Source organism: Quercus lobata, chromosome 8 (assembly GCF_001633185.2).
Source record: "Quercus lobata isolate SW786 chromosome 8, ValleyOak3.0 Primary Assembly, whole genome shotgun sequence".
Lineage (NCBI taxonomy): Eukaryota > Viridiplantae > Streptophyta > Magnoliopsida > Fagales > Fagaceae > Quercus > Quercus lobata.
The window spans coordinates 38530180-38548387 of NC_044911.1; the positions used below are offsets into that span (position 1 = coordinate 38530180).

General features: G+C 34.8%; 2 protein-coding genes across 3 annotated transcripts; both read left to right on the plus strand.

The window, feature by feature from the left end:
* The first annotated feature begins 4702 nt into the window (after window positions 1–4702).
* Window positions 4703–7953, plus strand: LOC115958410 (pentatricopeptide repeat-containing protein At2g20710, mitochondrial-like). 2 transcript variants are annotated; one of them, XR_004084525.1, is made up of 3 exons: window positions 4703–5107; window positions 5821–7208; window positions 7566–7953. XR_004084525.1 is itself a non-coding variant. In XM_031076829.1 (2 exons), the coding sequence occupies exons 1-2, from the start codon at window positions 4814–4816 to the stop codon at window positions 7051–7053; spliced, it is 1527 nt and encodes a 508-aa protein (XP_030932689.1). In that variant the 5' UTR covers window positions 4703–4813; the 3' UTR covers window positions 7054–7953. The 2 variants fall into 2 exon arrangements, 1 of the variants encoding a protein (XP_030932689.1); XM_031076829.1 differs by having other exon boundaries at window positions 5821–7953.
* A 1201-nt stretch (window positions 7954–9154) lies between these two features.
* LOC115954766 (pentatricopeptide repeat-containing protein At2g20710, mitochondrial-like) lies at window positions 9155–12363 on the plus strand. Its single transcript, XM_031072698.1, has 2 exons — window positions 9155–9521; window positions 11044–12363. The coding sequence occupies exons 1-2, from the start codon at window positions 9255–9257 to the stop codon at window positions 12286–12288; spliced, it is 1512 nt and encodes a 503-aa protein (XP_030928558.1). The 5' UTR covers window positions 9155–9254; the 3' UTR covers window positions 12289–12363.
* Window positions 12364–18208: the final 5845 nt, after the last annotated feature.

Consider the following 18208-nt stretch of genomic DNA (forward strand, 5'->3'; position numbering starts at 1 on the left):
ACCATGGTGGACATGCAGAGTAAAAAGCTCATTCATCCTACATGCAAGTCACGGGAAGAAAACAGAATGAAAATGAAAACAGATATTAATAATACTTTGTTAGGCTAATAAACAAATAAAAAAGCATATAATACCGACAAAGGGATCACATGGACCCAGCCACTTCTTGAAAAGCAAGACACAATATAGACAATCAATGCAAATACCAACACAAAGATTCCATGGTTTATCAAAGGTCAATATAGTGGTCCCTGATAAACAATAGTGACACATAATACAGACAAACAATGCAATTGCCAACAAAAATACAGTCAGTATTGTGGTCCCTGATAAACAAAAGTAAAACAAACATAGCTGCAAATAACAAAAACAACACACAACAACCAAACAATGCAAACAATGAAAATCCCAACAATATTCCACTATCACGATCAGTATAATGTCCACTACAAAAGCTATAAAGGGAGAGAGGAAGAGAGAGAGTGAGAGTGAGACACAACGAGTGAGAAATAGAGATAGATTGAAATTCCAGAGCAATAACAAAACACAACATCTCAAAATTCCCAAATTCTCAAAACCCAACAACTGAGATTCAAACCCAGAACAATTACCCAGCACTTAAAATGGCATTCATAACATAACGAGAGAGAGAGTGAGTTGGAGAGAAATACAACCTTCGCAATCTGCTCAGCACAAACACACTGAAGCTTGCCGATTTATGGGTTTTTTGTGCTTGCCGATTTGTGGGATTTTTGTGCTTGCCGATTGGTGGGTTTTTTGATCGGTCTTGTGATGAGCAACGGGTAAGGTAAGAGATTAGGGATTTTCAGCAAGTTCGCCGTTAGGTCTAATTGGGTGATTTGGGGTTTTGCTTGGGTTAGGGACTGTCACGTGAGTGGCACGTGACTACTAAGGGCGGGAATAACTAATAGTAGCAAGTCAGGTTACTGTAGACCCATTATTTTATTATTGATTATCAGTGTCGTTTGCCACATCAACAATATCCGTTTATGATGTAACAGTAGGGACCAAAATGGAACCGTTTTTCAGGAGAGGGACTAAAAGCGGTAAAAAAAAAACTTAGGGACTAAAACGGGAATCGGCTGAAAATGTGGGGACCAAAATGTGTTTTTCGCCTAATTTTAATTGTTTTGTTTACAACATTATTTATTATTTTAAAAATATTGTTAGTAAAATGCTGATATGGTAGAATCTAAACTATTAAATCATTAAAGTGTGGTTAGGATTTAGGGAAATCTATTGATAGAATACCCTAGGAAATCTAGAGGATCTGACATGAAAAAAATGAGAAATTTCATGAAATAATTTTATTTTCCTAGTTGGATGTTGGATAAATCATTTTGATGGTCCAAGAGTTTAAAATCCCAAATTTGTCATTTTGGCTAAGTTTGACCAAACCTAAACAAGATTAGTCAAAGTTTGTCCAAAAATTCGACAGCTTGATCGTGATGAATTTTGCTCATTAAAGATCATGAATTTCCAATCAAAACCACAGTTCACATGCCTAGATCAAAGTTGAAACGGATGAGACATCACAAAAACATCAAAGCCTTAACCTTTTTGCGACATGTGATTATAATTTAATTTCGATTAAATTATAATCAAATTGCCACCAATTGGTTTGAGTAAGGAGTCATTAGAAAGTTTATAAGATGAATTTTAGATTTGATATGCTTCAATGGCCAACACCCCCCCCCCCCCAAAAAAAATTAAATAAAAAGGATTTATAAAAATATTAAAGTGGAAATTTTATTTTCAAACGTGGTTTTTCCACTATTTTTTCAAGACCTCCTATATAGGGATGGCAATGGGAAGGGGTGAGACCAGAAAATGAGGTTTTTACTCCCATCCCGCATGGTTTTGTCGTATCCCATCCCCACCCTGCCCCGTATGACTGAGAAAATTTTCTTGCCCCATAAAATTCTTCTTAGTAATTTGCCCCACAACTATTACAATTTTTTCAATAAAACCTGTTTCATTAATATAAATATACTTGAAATTTCAACTAAATTTATCCCATCAAATCAAAACTAATTTTAAGCAAATACTAAATAAATATTTATCGGTGTTTAACAAAACAAAAATATTAATATACATGCATGTAAATAAGCTAGTATTAGTTTGTTTGTTTAAATAGTAGGTATTTAGGGTATGAAAATTTTACAATTATAATCCTTATTAAGGCAGGGTAGAGCCAGAAGGGGCTAAAATGTCTAAATCCATTCCCTCATCTAGAATCCCATCCCACCACCTATGTCGGGCATGTAAAATCCATTTAAGGCGAAGTGGGGAAGGCAAATTAAGGCAAGGCAGGGCAAAATTGCCATCCCTTGGTTTAACTCATTGCTCTGTTAAGTCTCTTGTTAGTGCCTTATAAAGGACATGACAAATTTTAAGACATGTATTGGTATTTTAAACCAATCTACACTCCATTTTGTAGAAATATAGAAGATCTGCATTTGATTCAAATCTACCACCCGACAATGTTTTTAAGTGAATAAGAGTATTTACAGTAGTGGTGCTAAAAAATTTAGCTTTTAACAACTTAAAAAGCTATTTTGTTTATTTTAACACATTACTTTACAATATACCAATATCAAATGTTCTATATTTTTTACCACTTTATTTAAAATATTCTTTCTTTATTCTTCCTCTCTCTTCATCTCCATCTCCATCTCTATCTCTCTCTCTCTTTGAAACAAGCCAACCAATAAACCCAACCCTTTTTCTTCTTAACCCAGCAAACCCACACCACCAACCACCACCACTAAAAAAAAAAACACCAGCTACCACCAACCACAACCCACTAGCCAAGAAACCCACTTAACCATCGCCACAACCACCATTGCTATTGTCATCACCACCTACAATCGTAACCCCCAACCACCAAAATCACAAACTCAAAACCAAACCACAACCAAATCACAAACCCAAACTCACAATTGCATTACCACCACTAGTTGGGAGAAGAAAAAAAAAAAAAACTAGTCATCGTCGAAATCAACAATCCACTACAAACCCATTAAAATCCACACAACCATTGCAACCCACAATGCACAACCACTACTACAACCCTAACAAACCCATAACCACACAACCTAGTAAACCCAAACATCTCACTCACACAAGCCCATACTCGCGACTATAATTTACTATAGCGAGGTGTTAAGAGCATTTGCACCCAGCATCCATATGCCATATGTTAGTCTATTTTACCATTTAAGCACAAAAAACCGCTTCCATTCAGACTTGTAAAAGCCAACTATTGCAAAAAAAAATTTCAATAGTGCTACAGTGCAATTTTAAAGGTAAAACCGCACTGTAGTACTATTGTAAAACCAAAAATATTATTTTATTCTTTTTCTATCTCCACTCTGCCTCCCTGACTCTCCCACTCTCTCAGGTCTATCTCTCAGATTTCTTCATCTCCCTTTACTCTCTCTTAGTATTTCTCCCTCTCCCTTTGCTCTCTCTCAGTGATTTCTCCCTCTCCCTTTGCTCTCTCTCAGTGATTTCTCCCTCTCCCTTTGCTCTCCCTTAGGCCACCGTTGGCCACCATCACCCAACAATGCCAACCTCAGGCCGCTATTGGCCACTGTCTCACCCAGCGTGGTTTGATGGGTCTCTCATGGCGTGGCGTGGTCTGATGGGTCTCTCCAACCCCAAACTCTCAGCCTCTCTCTTCGATCTAGTGGGTTTGTGATGGAGATCATGGCGGATCGGTGGTGGGTTTCTTTAGAGGTGTGGGTTATTTTGGCGTGGGTTTCTTTGGCGGCGTGGTTCAGGTGGTGGGTGTGGTGGTCATTGTTAGCTCCTATTGGTTTGATGGTTTTGTGTATGTATGGCTCTGTTGATGATTTGATGGTTTGTGTTTGTGTGTGTGTGTGTGTGTGTGGCTCTGTGTGTGGGGTGATGGATTTGGATAGGTTGATCGATGTATCATGGGTCTGTGTGTGTGTGTGGCTCTGTGTGTTGAACCAATGCTAGAGATTGAGGGAAAAAGAGAGGAAAAGGAAGAGGAAAAGAGAAATAGTAATAAATAAATAAATAAATAAAATAGAATATTTTAATAAAATGGTAAAAAAATAGAGTTTTGGGATATCGAGTGTATTGTACAATGGTATAGTGTAATTAATAAAGTAACTTTTTGAGATGATAAAATAAGATGGGATAGCATTTTCTGATGCGAATGCTCTAAAAATAAATAACTCTCATACCTTTGATGTAGTTGCTTTTTGTGTGTTTAAGGTGCTAAAAACTATAAAAAAAACCTAAGAACATCTCCAATAACCTATGTAAACCCAAAATTCTCTCTATAATAGAGAGTAAAACCCAAAAAAAGCTCTCCAATGGGATCTCTATTCTTAGATTTTTTTTTTGGCTCATGAACAGTAGCTCATCAAGTCTGATGAGCTACTGTTCACTCTTCAAATGCTTTTTTCCTATTATAATAATTAGGTGTTGAATAAAAAAATGTTGGAAGACACAGTTGTTAAAAAAAAATAAATAATAAATAAAAAAATAATATTTAAATGAGGTAGAGAATGAGATAGAAAACCTGTTAGAAGTGTATTTAAAAAATTAAGTAACTAAATGGTAAAAACCACCAAAATTTAGAAATTCTACTTAGCATTTTAATTCTTTTTGAATTGAATGCTCTAGCGTGCTTGAACTTTCCAAATATGAAAATATATCCCCTCGTTGTGAGGGGTTTCTGTTTGCCTCTCCGACCTCCGCTTAAACCCTGACTATAATTCTCTCTCTCTCTCTCTCTCTCTCACACACGCAGAAAATGAGGCTTCGCTGCCTGAACAATATCATTCCCACTCTGCCTCAGAACTCTCCAAGTCCTTTAACTTTAGCTTCATTTTTCTCCACTAAAACCTTAGCCCCACCTTCCTCCTCCTCTTCTTCTTCTTCTTCCAGTTCTCTCTACGATCGCATCCAAATCATTCGAGATCCCAAAGTCTCGGTAGTTCCAGTGCTGGAACAATGGGTCAATGAAGGACGACCCGTTCAAAAACAACACCTCCGATCACTGGTGCGACTCATGAAAGACTTTAAGCGCTTCAATCACGCTCTCGAGGTCTCTCTCTAAACCATTTCTTCTTCCTTTTTTTTTTTTTCCCTTTTCTTATATGTGGATATTGGATTTTATTTCATTGAATGTTATGTCATAGTATCTATTCATACCAAGTTCGATTTACTCAATTTTGTGTTCTTGTAACTCTTTTTTGTGCTTGATTTATTCATGAAAGCAATATGTACTTAAGTTGGTTTCTGCAAATAATTTTGTTTGTTTTTAGGTGGACTTTACCATTTGATAATGTAACTTGTGTATATATGGCTGAAATCATTTTCAAAAATGTTTTTCCCCTTGAGTTACTTCTCTATTCAAATTCGATACAATCTTATTATTTGTAACATTTTGGGTATGTGAATTATTCTTGCTATTTGATTCTATGGAGAAACTTAGGTAGTCTTCAGAGTCTACTTCTGGCTTTAAGATTGCAAATTTTGCCCAATTCTAATCTGGATTTTTTATTTATTTTAACAATAATGAATAATCTGATTTCAATTCTTTGTTACCCCTTTGTTGTTTGATCCATTTACTGTCATATAATGGTTCATGCAGCACCATAACAATATGAGAAGACTAAAGTATTGCCAAAAAATTCTGATTATTTGTATGACGTTTCAATTAATTGTTGACTACATGTGAAGTAATTAATTTCTCCCTCTCTCTCTCTCTCTCTCTCTCTTTTTTTATTTTATTTTATTTTTTTTTTGGTGATCCAGATATCTCAGTGGATGACTGATCGTAGGTATTTCACATTATCACCAATAGATGTTGCTGTTAGATTGGAATTAATTCACAGAGTTCGTGGACTAGAGCATGCAGAAAATTACTTTAATAATATTTCAAGTAATCTAAAATCGGTCAATGCGTATGGTGCTCTTCTCAGTGGCTATGTTCGAGAGAAATCTGTTGAGAAAGCCGAATCCATTATGCAAAAAATGAAAGAGATGGAGATGGCAGTCTCATCCTTTCCTTACAACATGATGATTAACCTTTACACTCAAACTGGAGAATATGATAAAATTGACATGTTGATGCAAGAGATGGAAAGGAAGGGAATACCTCAAGATAAGTATACCATGCTAAACCGAATGGCTGCTTACATTGCAGCATCTGACATTTCTGGAATGGAAAGGATTTTGAAGAGGATAGAGGAGGATAGGCACTTTTCTGTTAACTGGAAAGTGTGTTCCATGGCAGCAAGTGGATATCTGAAAGTTGGGATGATTGAAAAGGCTCTTGCAATGCTGAAGAAAATGGAGGGAAATATTCCCCTTCAGGGAAGGAAATCGGCCTTTGACTTTCTTCTTACGCTCTATACAAACACTGGCCATAAGGAGGAGCTTTACAGAGTGTGGAATACGTACAAGCCATCAACCAAACAAATAGATGGATCATATGCCTGCATGATTTCATCTCTTGCAAAGCTGGATGATTTGGAGGGGGCTGAGAGGATTTTTGAGGAGTGGGAAGCCCAATGCACTGTGTATGACTTTCGGGTGTTGAATAGCCTTCTTTCAGCTTACTGCAGAAAGGGTCTCTTCAATAAGGCAGAATCAGTTTTAAAAAAGAATATGGAAGCAAGAACACCTTATGCTAGTACCTGGAATGTGTTAGCTTTGGGGTATATGGAGCATGAGAATATGCCCAAGGCAATTGAGATGTTGAAGAAGGCACTATTGGTTGGAAGACAAGGTTGGAGACCAAATCCCATCATTTTGTCTGCCTGTCTCAATTACTTAGAAGAGCAAGGTGATGTTGAAGGAATGGAGGAATTCTTGAGATTATTAAAGAACTTGGTTCCTTTGAGCAGGGAGATGAATCACAGATTGCTGAGGACTTGTGTTGGGAGTGGGAAATCAGTTTCCAAGGTTCTTAGTCAGATGAAATTGGATGGTTTTACTACTGATGATGAAACACAGAAGATCCTTGAAATAAAACCAAGTTTATAGCTTAGAGGAACTCTATAAATGTGAGCTCTAGAAGGTTATAGCTGGTTCAAGGGACCTTGAACTTTCTGTGATCCATCAATATTCAACTCTGGATGCCATTTTTCTTTTGACCTTTTGTTGGCTGGATCTTTCATTTGCACTAAGAAATCATAAAGGTATGGTCGGAGATGAGGAATTGATCTCATAGATTTTGAATCTCTTTGGGAAAAATTACATTTTAAACCCTATAGTTCAGGGATGTAACAAATTAAATCCCATAGATTCAAAAGTAACATGTTAAACCCTGAGGTTTCAAAAAGTAACAATAAAACCTCTACCCATTTAAGTGGAATCTCGTTGTGCTTGAAGTTTAATTTGTTACCTTGCCAAATCTCGGGATTTAATTGGTTACTTTTGAGACTTTAGGGTTTAAAGTGTAATTTACTCTGATCTTTATTATCCATCACAAGTCCTAGTATCTTGGACTTCCATCAATGTATGATAAAACCACAAAACTTTGTTCTGTATTGTAGCATGGTCTCTACTTATAGATGAGTTCTCGCCCTATGCTTTTATGCTAAAGGAGTTTTTCCCGTAGAGAACTGGATGATGGTGTCTCTACTCTCTAAATTCAAACTGGGAGCTCGTTTAGGACAGGACTGAACAGAACATTTACAAAGAGGATGCTGAAATTGAAGGAAAAGATCTTGAACCTTAGCCATATAGACCATATTTTATCTTAGATTAAACCTCTGCCTAGTGCCAAGGCTGATGTTGCTCAATTATTCTTGATACTATTGTATATCTTCTAGTAGTAGTACTTTTATTTAGATTTGCAGATGCTCTTTAAAATTATCTGATCTCTGCTCTCTTACGAAAATACCAAAAGTTTCAGAATTTCAGTTGGATATTCTAATTAAAGCGGTTGTTTGCTTTTCTTCCCTGAACTTGTTTGTTTGGTTAGACCTTATATACGTGTACGTATTTACAAAAATAAAAAATAAAAAATCGGCCCCTCAAATATGGGATCTTGTTTAATTTTGGCTCCTTAATTTGAAAGGTTCTGATTCAGTCCTTTAAATTGAAAAAGGGAGCAATTTTATCCCTTTGTTTAATTTTCATACCTCTTTTGCTTTCATTTTTTGCCCCTTAAAATATGAAAGTTGATATGATTTTAGTTCCTTCATATAAGATGTCTAAACATTCTATTATGATCAAGAAATAGACGGGGGGACAAAATTGAAAATTGCTACATTTTAAAATATGAGACCAAGATCAAACAGATGTCATTTTTAAGACCAAAAAAAAGAAAACAATTTTCCCCTATTTTAATGATCTTATTTCTCATATATAGAGGCATATGGATTGAGGGCTCGAGTGATGGTCCATCAATAACATCCTTTATTAGAGGGTTGGGTTTACGAGTCCATTCAAGTCACACAAAAGTATCAGGCAAACAAAATAAGCTTCCACTTCTTCACTTTAAATAATTCTTACATTTTATTATTATTTTTTCTCTATATTTCAGTTTTGCACAATATTTTTTGTTACAACTTGTTGAAGTGGTCAATAGTAAGCGATAAATAATTACTTTTATATGAACCAATTGGTTTTTTACTACTTGCAATAAATCATATCAGAGTTGTAAAAATTATGCCACTAAACTCTCTCTTACAAGAAAGTAGAACTCCACTTAATATTGAGGTCCATAAATTAATTTTTTTTTTTTTAGAGTTTCAGCTCATGACATCCGTTCTTAATAATAATTCTTTTATCATCAAACTAAGATACCAATCAATTTTTTGGTGTACGTGGGAATTGAACCCCAAATCTTTTATTCAACTATCAAAGATTTTACCATTTAAGTTAACTGGAATCCACATTAAAGTCCATAAATTTTAAAAATACACAAATTAACATTTATATGTTCCAAATCAAGCTCTACAAAAAAATTCCTGAATTATGTGCTAAACTTAGATTAATTTAGAGTATAATTTCTATCTTATATATAAAAAAATAAAAAACAAAAAATAAAAAAAATCCATATGCTTCACCAAAATAGCCCATTAAAAAAGCCTTGAACCCTAACCTCTCAAAAATAAAAAATAAAAATAAAAATCCCTTAAACCCTGACTAAAACGTTGAAGGGTTTTCAATTTCATCTTGTCTCAAAGACTCAAACCCAGTAAAAGGTTTCAAGGACTCACTCCTAAGTCTTAATAATGAAGCTTCTTAGCTCAAATCCATGGCGTGTCTATGGCATTTCAAGGGTTTTGGGTGTGTTCTTCTACTCCACAAGAACCCTAGCAAGACCTTCACCCCCAATCGACTCTCTGTACAGTCGGGTATCGCGGGCCGGAGACCCTAAGGTTTCGATCATTCGAGTCATCGACCAATGGCTCGAAGAAGGACGACAAGTCCAACAATCTGATATTTTAATGATGATCAAACAGCTTCGCAAATTCCGTCGCTACTCACAAGCTCTTCAGGTTTCATTTCCCTCAAATCTAAATTTCTTTCTATATAAATACATACATGTGAATGTATGTATGATTGTCTATATGTATATAACTATGTATTTTGTAAATGGGTATGTGAATTTGGTTCAAAATGTATAGGTGATGGGTTGTAAATGAAGTAATGAATGTTTGATAGTGGAGCCATTAGCCAAAATTTTGTCTTGTATTTTATATTTGTATATGTGTAGTATAAGCTAGTGGTATGGGGTTCAATACCTGCGTTTCCATCATGTTTTTAACTTATCCAAAATAACTTATGGGATGAAGAAAACGAAACTTATTTTTAAGGCTCACTGAGTAAAGATTTTATGGGCTTTTAGAATTGTTTGTATAATGCGGGTGGATGTGTTTTATAGGTATGTTTTTGGTCTGTTGATTTGTGAAACAATTTCCAGATTCTGCGAAAATCAAGAAACATGAAATTATGTCTTTTGAATATTGGAAAGAAGGGATAACAAAGTGGCATGCAGAAGGAGTTTATGTTAAAATCACAAATACACTGATGGGTTTAAGAAATTCAAAAGTGGTTACTATCATTAGCTTTCAGTTACTACTACTGCCAATCTTTATTAATTGCTATCACTTGCACCATCACTAGTGGCAGCATTATTACTATAACCACATTGTTGCCATTGCAAATTTTTACTAAGCTTTATTTAACCACCTACATTAATTATGAAAAACTTATATATTTAACTGGAAATAGATTTTCAATATTTTTTTATGCATTTTTTTTTTAATATAAAGCTGTTTAATGATCTAAAAAGTTGAAGATAAAACGAGAGCCATTTGTTGGTTTCCTGATTTCAACAGGCCCTAAATATAGAACTCTTAAATTAGTTTAAGAGAAGGATTAGTGTAACAAAACCTAAAATAGTTGGGTTAAGTTTGGATGATATTGCCATATTGTAGACTTTATTGCGATATTTGGCAAAACGCTGAACCTTGGAAAATAATGCATTGATGTAAAAGCAACATCTTCTTATAGAAAACTGAACAAAGAAAGTCAGATGGAAAAACTGTGGTTTATAACATCTATCAGGTCTTATACGACTTAAACTCTAACTTATTTCATATGTCCAGACATGCCTATACTAAAATACTGACGCATTATTAACTTCCACCATTGACTTAATGATTGCTGACATAATCTCTGTTTTTCCTTCTCCAATTATTTACTCTCATATTTCTGCTACTTGGCACTGTGAGTCACTGAGTCTGACATTTTTTTATTTTTTTTTGTAAGTAATAAAGTTTCACAAAGTTAATGTCATTTTACAAAAATTTCATAAGTTGAGTATTGCTAATTGGAAATTGGTTTCCATTATGAACATTTGCCACCCCTTTGTGTGTGCTATTTTTTTCCACGGTTGAACAAGTTAGTTGGCAGAAAAAATGTATAGGAAAGTGATTTTCTACTCAAATTATCTTAGTTTGGTATAATATGATCATAGTCTTCATATTGATGCTCCCGAATCTTGTTTTGTGTCAGATATTCGAATGGGTCAGTGACCAAAGGCACCATGACCTGTCTCCTGGAGAAATTGCAATTCGACTAGATTTGATCTCAAAAGTTCATGGCCTAGAAGAAGCAGAGAAGTATTTTGATAGCATCCCAAACACTTTAAGAGTCTATCAGGTATATGGTGCTCTTTTAAATTGCTATGCAGAAAATAAATCTTTGGATAAAGCAGAGGCCACCATGCAGAAAATGAGGGAGCTAGGTTTTCTGAACACATCTCTGTCTTTTAACGTTATGTTAAACCTCTATTCTCGGATGGGTAAAACTGAGAAACTACACATTCTAACGCAAGAGATGGAAGAGAAGGGCATTGATTGGGATATGTTTACATTTAATATCAGGTTAAATGCTTATGTAGCCATGTCTGACATCAAGGAAATGGAGAGGCTTCTAACAAAGATGGAAGCTGATCCTCTAATCACCATCGATTGGAATTCTTATGTTGTTGCAGCAAATGGCTACTTGAAAGCCGGCCTACATGAAAAGACTTTGGAGATGCTGAAGAAAGCGGAGCAACTCGTTAGCAATAAAACAAGGAAGATTGCTTATGAAATCTTCCTTACTCAATACACTGCTATTCAAAATAAAGACGGGCTTTACCATATTTGGAATTTGTACAAAAATATGGGGAGATTCTACAACTCTGGCTATCTTTGTATGATCAGCTCATTACTGAAGCTAGATGACATTGATGGTGCTGAGAAGATCTTGGAAGAGTGGGAATCTGAGAATACATTCTTTGACTCTCGGATTCCACATCTGCTGATCTCTGCTTATTGCAAGAAGGGTCTTCTTGAAAAGGCTGAAGCATATATGAACAGGCTTATAGAGTGTGGGAAGGAGACAGAATCAACCAAATGGGGTCGACTTGCAACTGGATATCATGTACATGGTCAGACGGAAAAGGCAGTGGAAACAATGAAGAAAGCAATCTTGGCAAGTCAGCCAGGATGGATGCCCAACCGTTTTACTTTGGCTGCATGTCTTGAATACTTGAAAGGGAATGGGGAGGTGGAAGTGGCAGAGGAGATCTTGAGGTTACTTAGAGAACATGTTCATTTCTCAACTGGAATTTATGAAAGATTACTAAATTATATTCACAGTGAAAATACGGATTCCAGAGCCTTTGATCATATGAAAGCAGATGCTCGGACGGAAGGGGATGATCAAGATCAGGAGGGTGAGATTCAAGGGGGTAATGGATCCCAAGCCTGATGGCAGCAGCTGAGTTATATGTAAAGCTATGCGAAGTATTCAAATGATTGCTAACACAAATGATTAATTGTCTAATCTATAGCACTTTACTTAGCAAACAAATACACCCGTTAGGTTCTAGTTAGTTTTACTAATTATGCATTTTGCAAACAGTCTTCCCCCTCATATTTCTTCTCGTAGTTGTCACAGTGATCAATGCTAGTTAGGACTGTTCCCGCTTAACCTAAAAATCATCCTAATTCGATTGTTGGTCATTTCATTACTATAAGCAGGATAAGAACCAACACTTTCTGCAACACCACAAGGTTTATTGCTCTCATTTAATGAGCAGTCAAGAAGATGGCCCTAATCTTCAAGATTCGAGTTCTATTTCCCCTCCTTCAACCGGCTTAGATTTAAGTTCATTTACCAATGTTGTTGAATTAGTTGATCACCTATCCATATTACAGTTATCTCTCTGCCTAGTGACTAGGTAACCCCTGCCTTTGCATCCAAAAAGATATAAATGCAAATGTTTATTCTTATTGAGATTTAAAGATTTTCGTAATGGTTCACGGGTATAGCACTATAGCTCATGGAAAATCGTAGTCATCACGCTAATTCACCACCAAAAGAAATTTTTTTACTTGGTATATAATTTCAAAGCATGTTGCTTTAAAATGAATAAAAATACTAATCTCAGATACCATTTTGAAAAAAAAGGGAGCAGCTGCTAATTGCTAAATGCTACTTGGTGTAGTCTCTTTTTTCCCCCCCACTTTTCTTCCGTATGGGTTGACTATAAAGCTATCCTTCTTTTTGTTTTTGGTTTTTTCATTGTCTTATTAAATACTAATTTATTAAAAAAAAAGCAGTTAATATCATAAAAAGCACAAATAAAAGAGAAGGGCAAAAGAAAGTCTTATTGGGAAAAGTTTGAGCACTACAAAAAATGGGCATTTCCAAGGACAACAGAAATGTTCCATTATCACAAAAAGGAATTGTTCAAAGGAAGTTATAACTTGTAAGTCTTCAACACTAAGGGCTACATAGCAGTGGATTGAGCACATTTTGGTGCATCACCTTCCTTCTATAATGATTCTTGGGTGGGATGCACCCTATATACGAGCTGACTACCAGTACTGGTGGCATTTCAGCTACAAGCCTACAACGATAAACATCTTCTGCGGCATAATATTTTTAAAAAATATATATATTTGGCTTTATATTTGAAATACTGGTTGAAGAATTATTATTATGCTAATTTTATTTAGAATGCCCCAATTGGCAAATTCAGTCATAATTTGGCAACTTGATAAAATTAGTCAGTTTATGTATAGGTGTGGCACATGGATTTTACATAGTAAAATAAATTTATTATACCGTATATTGTATGTATGTATGATTTAAAAATAAATAAATAAAAAGAAAAATTCCATTTACCATAAGAAACAAAAATATTCAAAAAAATACATCCTTTTTTTTTTTATATAAATAATTAAATGTATAAAACATATATTGAACGTTTTCTATATTATACTTATAACACAAATACTGTAACTTAACTTAAGATCAATACTTTTACTAAGAGTATCATTGTTTACTTTGTTAAGGTCTGTCATTATGTACAAAAATCAAATTATAAAAATCAATATTGTTAGTTCCATTTGCTATCCATATTAAACATAAATATTTCTTTTTTATTATAATCTTTATTATTTTATCTATATATATACACACACTTTGTCCCTTAAATAATACTTGTAGAGGGTTTTTTTAACTAGCACGTAGTGGATTGCATAAAAATTCTTGCAATCCATATTGCATAAAAACTTTGCTCTTACGAATTTGAACAAAAAGATCGGGACTAAAAGAATGACGGTATGTGAAAATAAAAGTTATTTCTTTTATTATATTATAATTTATTAGCATATTTGTTGTTGGGGTTGGGTACAATTTTTTTTTTTACACCTAATATTATTTAAATAACACTTATTTATTTCTCTTCAAACGTCACAAATAAATTATTGAGCATACCTAAATATTTTTGACTATTGCTATGCTAGCTCACAACCGTTCTCCTTTCCATCACAAAATTGGGCTACAAATGCAAAACACTATAAGACCCAATATTTTTTTGTAAAGCCCAAATTATTTATTGAGTAAGGTGAAATCTCATTCTTTCTAAAGCCCAAGAATTTTTTATGCTTAGCAATATTATGTTATCAATGGGATTCAACCCCATAATCAAAGCCCATGATTCAAATTCATGGCAATATTATCTTATCAATGGGATTCAATCCCATAATCAAAGCTCATGATTTAAACCCATGGCAAATTATTTGTCAAAAAGCCTAATTTCTATTGGCAACATCAAAAACCCAGTTCTCGCTGGCAATATTGAAAGCCTAATTTACGTTGGCACTATTTTATCAAAAGCCCAAGATTATTAACGCTTGGCAAAAAATATCATGTTTATTTCATTTAAAAGATTAACATTATTTCTTAAACATTACTATGGCAAAAACCATGGCAATTGTTTTATAAAAGCTCATGGGAAGTTATCTTGAAGATTATGTTCTCATAGTATAAACCCATAAAACACATGGTCATCATTTACATCACAACATCCATAATATATATATATATATATATATATATCTTCAAAGCTCATGGTAAATATTCAATCCCACAAGTTTACCATTTAAAATATGATGTGATTATTAGAAATCATGAGCATTACTTATGATATGGAATTCATCATAGTAAATGTTATTTATAAAGGCATTTTGAAACTTATCCAATTATTTCAAATATTACAACTCATTGCCCAAAGGCCCATTACAAATATCTATGAAAACCCAAAAATATTTACTAATGATAAAAGTCCATGAGGGATGAAACCCCATGGCAACATGTGTTGTTGATGTCCATTTTGTAGGATGCACACAACCTAGCCCAAGGGGACCAACCCACATAAGCAAGCCCAATCCAAAGAACCCCAGCAAGAGGTAGAGGATTGAGAGTGGACAACCAACCATTGTTCATCCTTGACCAAGGTACATCTGGAGGCCTTTACAAGGGAACCAAGTCTTTGAGGATGAACTAAGGGCTGTCCCATCAGCTTTCTGTCACCCTCCACCTGACGTGAACAATGCCCAAAGGTTGTGATATTAGCTGAAATGGTTTGGAAGGCATAAAGGGATCTCCAACAGAATTCCTTGAAGTGGACTAAGACTTTGACATCTGGCTTGGGGTGTTGAATCCTACTTTTTGGGGTTCAAATCTTAGTTATAGTACTAGGATTCGATCTTGATACTTGCCTTAATCCCATTGGTTAAACTCAACTCCAGAGATCTTGACATTTAATGCAAAACACGCCAGAAACCCACCATGTGGCATATTACCCAAAGAAGCAAGGCAGCTCCAAAAGTAAATCTCCTACTTCTGGCCAAATCCTAGGATGATTAAACCTAATTCCCTGCCTCTAATTAGTCTTATGTTTTTTGGATTCTTGTTAATTAATGCTTCCCTAAACTCCACTATAAAAACATAAGCACCCCAACCCACAAACACACAACTACTCCCTCTGAAAACTTCTGATTTGTTTGCCATTTTGCTTGTGTTTTATCTCTCCTCAAGCTCATAACTCATTCCCTTTAACCCATACTCACCTAGGCTTAGACATTCCTTTCCTCTTTTGCACATCCACAACTCATAAATGCTCCCTAATCAGTCACAAATAGTCCACTACTCACTAAAGCCTTAACCTCAGCATTAATTCCATCCCACTCACTTAAAACAGCCCACATTACCCCATTCATGCCTTATGTACATATATTCTCCAAAATCTTAGTTTAATACTTGCTGCGCTAAGCTGGGATCTCTCTCTCCCTTCACACCATGCCAATTAATCCCTTTCTTCTTCCCATAGAACCTTTAGTTTTTACCTATTGTTTTACTGTTGAAGGATATAATGTATTTGTAACAATAGAATTTTTCCCTCACATTGATATAATGATGGCTGAAAGTACAATAAATTCTCCTGACCGAGACACACAAGGACCTCCAAGAGTAAACACTTTCCTAAATTTATTTAATTATTGACTACTAGACTCTAAGTGTAATTTCACCCTTACCGTTGAAGAATTTATTTTTCTGGACTGTGTAATTTCATCCCTACTGTTGGAGAATTTATTTTCCTTGCACTATCAGAACGGGACCACTAACATACTAATTAAGTATTGTAAAGTATTTTTATTGGGCTTTTGTTGCTGTTTTGTCAAGTGCAGCCTTTATTTCTTGTTTGGATAAGCTCATCACTACACCAAAAGCCTTTGGACACCATCACAAGAGCCCATAGTTGAGTTTCGGCTTGGCTTCCAAATATTTTTTAGAGGCATCAATTTCCCCCTCAACACTTGTCAAGTTTTTTTTTTTTATTTTAAAAATGACAGTTTGATTACAAATTTGGTTTTATCCTAATGCTACAACTTCCTTTTAAAAAATTAATATTGCTAATGTTTTTAAAATCTAATCACTGAATTGCATATTCTTTACGTTCTTAACATACATGTTAAATTTTGTGTCAATTGGATGTTATTTACTATTTGATCCATAAACTTTTTTTTATGCATAATTTTATTCTACAAAAAGTTGCAATTGAAATAATTGAATGATGACATAGTTATTGATCTTTGATCTTTTAGAAATTTTACAAGTATGGAAGATATAAGAAAAAAATGTAATTCAATAGTAGATTTGTCAAAATTCACATCCAATAAAGAAATATTAAGTGAAGTTGTAGACTTAGGTTACAAACTTGTCCTTATTTAAGTAAGTCACACAAATCATTAAAAATGTCATGTGAAACTATAAGTACACCTAGATGGTTTTTTTAACCGCCACATAATGGGTTGCAAAAAAATTCTTACAACCTAAATTGCGTGAAATCCTGTGGGGATGTAAAAACTGGTCCCCGGGAAGTTCTCCACGAATTCTCTCTCAAGCTATCCAAACAACCAACATATAAGTAAACAATATGGGAAAAACACTCCACAATGGGAAACTCAAGCAATTGAATTCTCTAAACTCAAATATTACAATTTCACGTTGGATAATACAATAGATAATTCTCATGTTCCCGCGGTGTTACCTTTACTCTCTCTCTCTCTCTCTCTCTTACTAATTTTTCTTCACTATGTTTGTTTTTTCTTCCTTTTTTAAGCTCCTTCTCCTTTTGCCCCTCCTCTCCCTTTTATAGCTTCAATCATTGCTCTTATTACTACAGCAGTCTTGTTGCCTGCTTGAGTCTCAATGATATTTTCTTTAACTTTATTGGATTCCTCCTCACCCTTATCCTAGAACTCTGAATTTTGGGGGTTGTTTGTACTGTTCAGGCTGTCTTACTTGTATTTAATGCGGCAGACTTTAGGTAAGAACCCCATCATTAATGCAAAGACAAAGATCTTCAACTTTCTTGCATGTTCCAAAAGTTTACTGTGGTTCCAAGAATCTCCTGAAAATCACACGTGAATTATCTGGGTGCCATACCTTGGGTAAGTTGGCACCTTACCTTCTCCGCGAGAACCAATTTCCTGTGCCACTTATCTTTTCTGTAATACTTGGGATGACCCAACTTTCTTCCTTTCATAGTTTATTACCCATTGAGCATTCCTTTCAATACATAGGCTTGGTCCAATTTTTTCCCTATGGCCCAATTACTTCTTGGACTTAAAGCCCAAGTGGTGACTGTTCCACTCCCCACAAATCCTATTTAAGTTTTCTATGCCATATTTTTACAGCATATTTTTAAGGACAAAATTTAGCTCCAAGCCTCCAAACCAATTTAAAGAAATCACCTCTAGCCTATTATGTAACGATTTATAAGAATATTCATGTATATTATTCAAACTGGTTTGGTGCTAAATGTTTTTTTTAT

Excerpts from the sequence above, each read along its gene's own strand:
- LOC115958410 (XM_031076829.1), top strand. The coding sequence starts at position 4,814 with ATGAGGCTTCGCTGCCTGAACAATATCATTCCCACTCTGCCTCAGAAC. Across the intron at positions 5,108-5,820 it reads GCTTCAATCACGCTCTCGAG|ATATCTCAGTGGATGACTGA; the intron begins GTCTCTCTCTAA and ends TTGGTGATCCAG.
- LOC115954766 (XM_031072698.1), top strand. The coding sequence starts at position 9,255 with ATGAAGCTTCTTAGCTCAAATCCATGGCGTGTCTATGGCATTTCAAGG. Across the intron at positions 9,522-11,043 it reads GCTACTCACAAGCTCTTCAG|ATATTCGAATGGGTCAGTGA; the intron begins GTTTCATTTCCC and ends GTTTTGTGTCAG.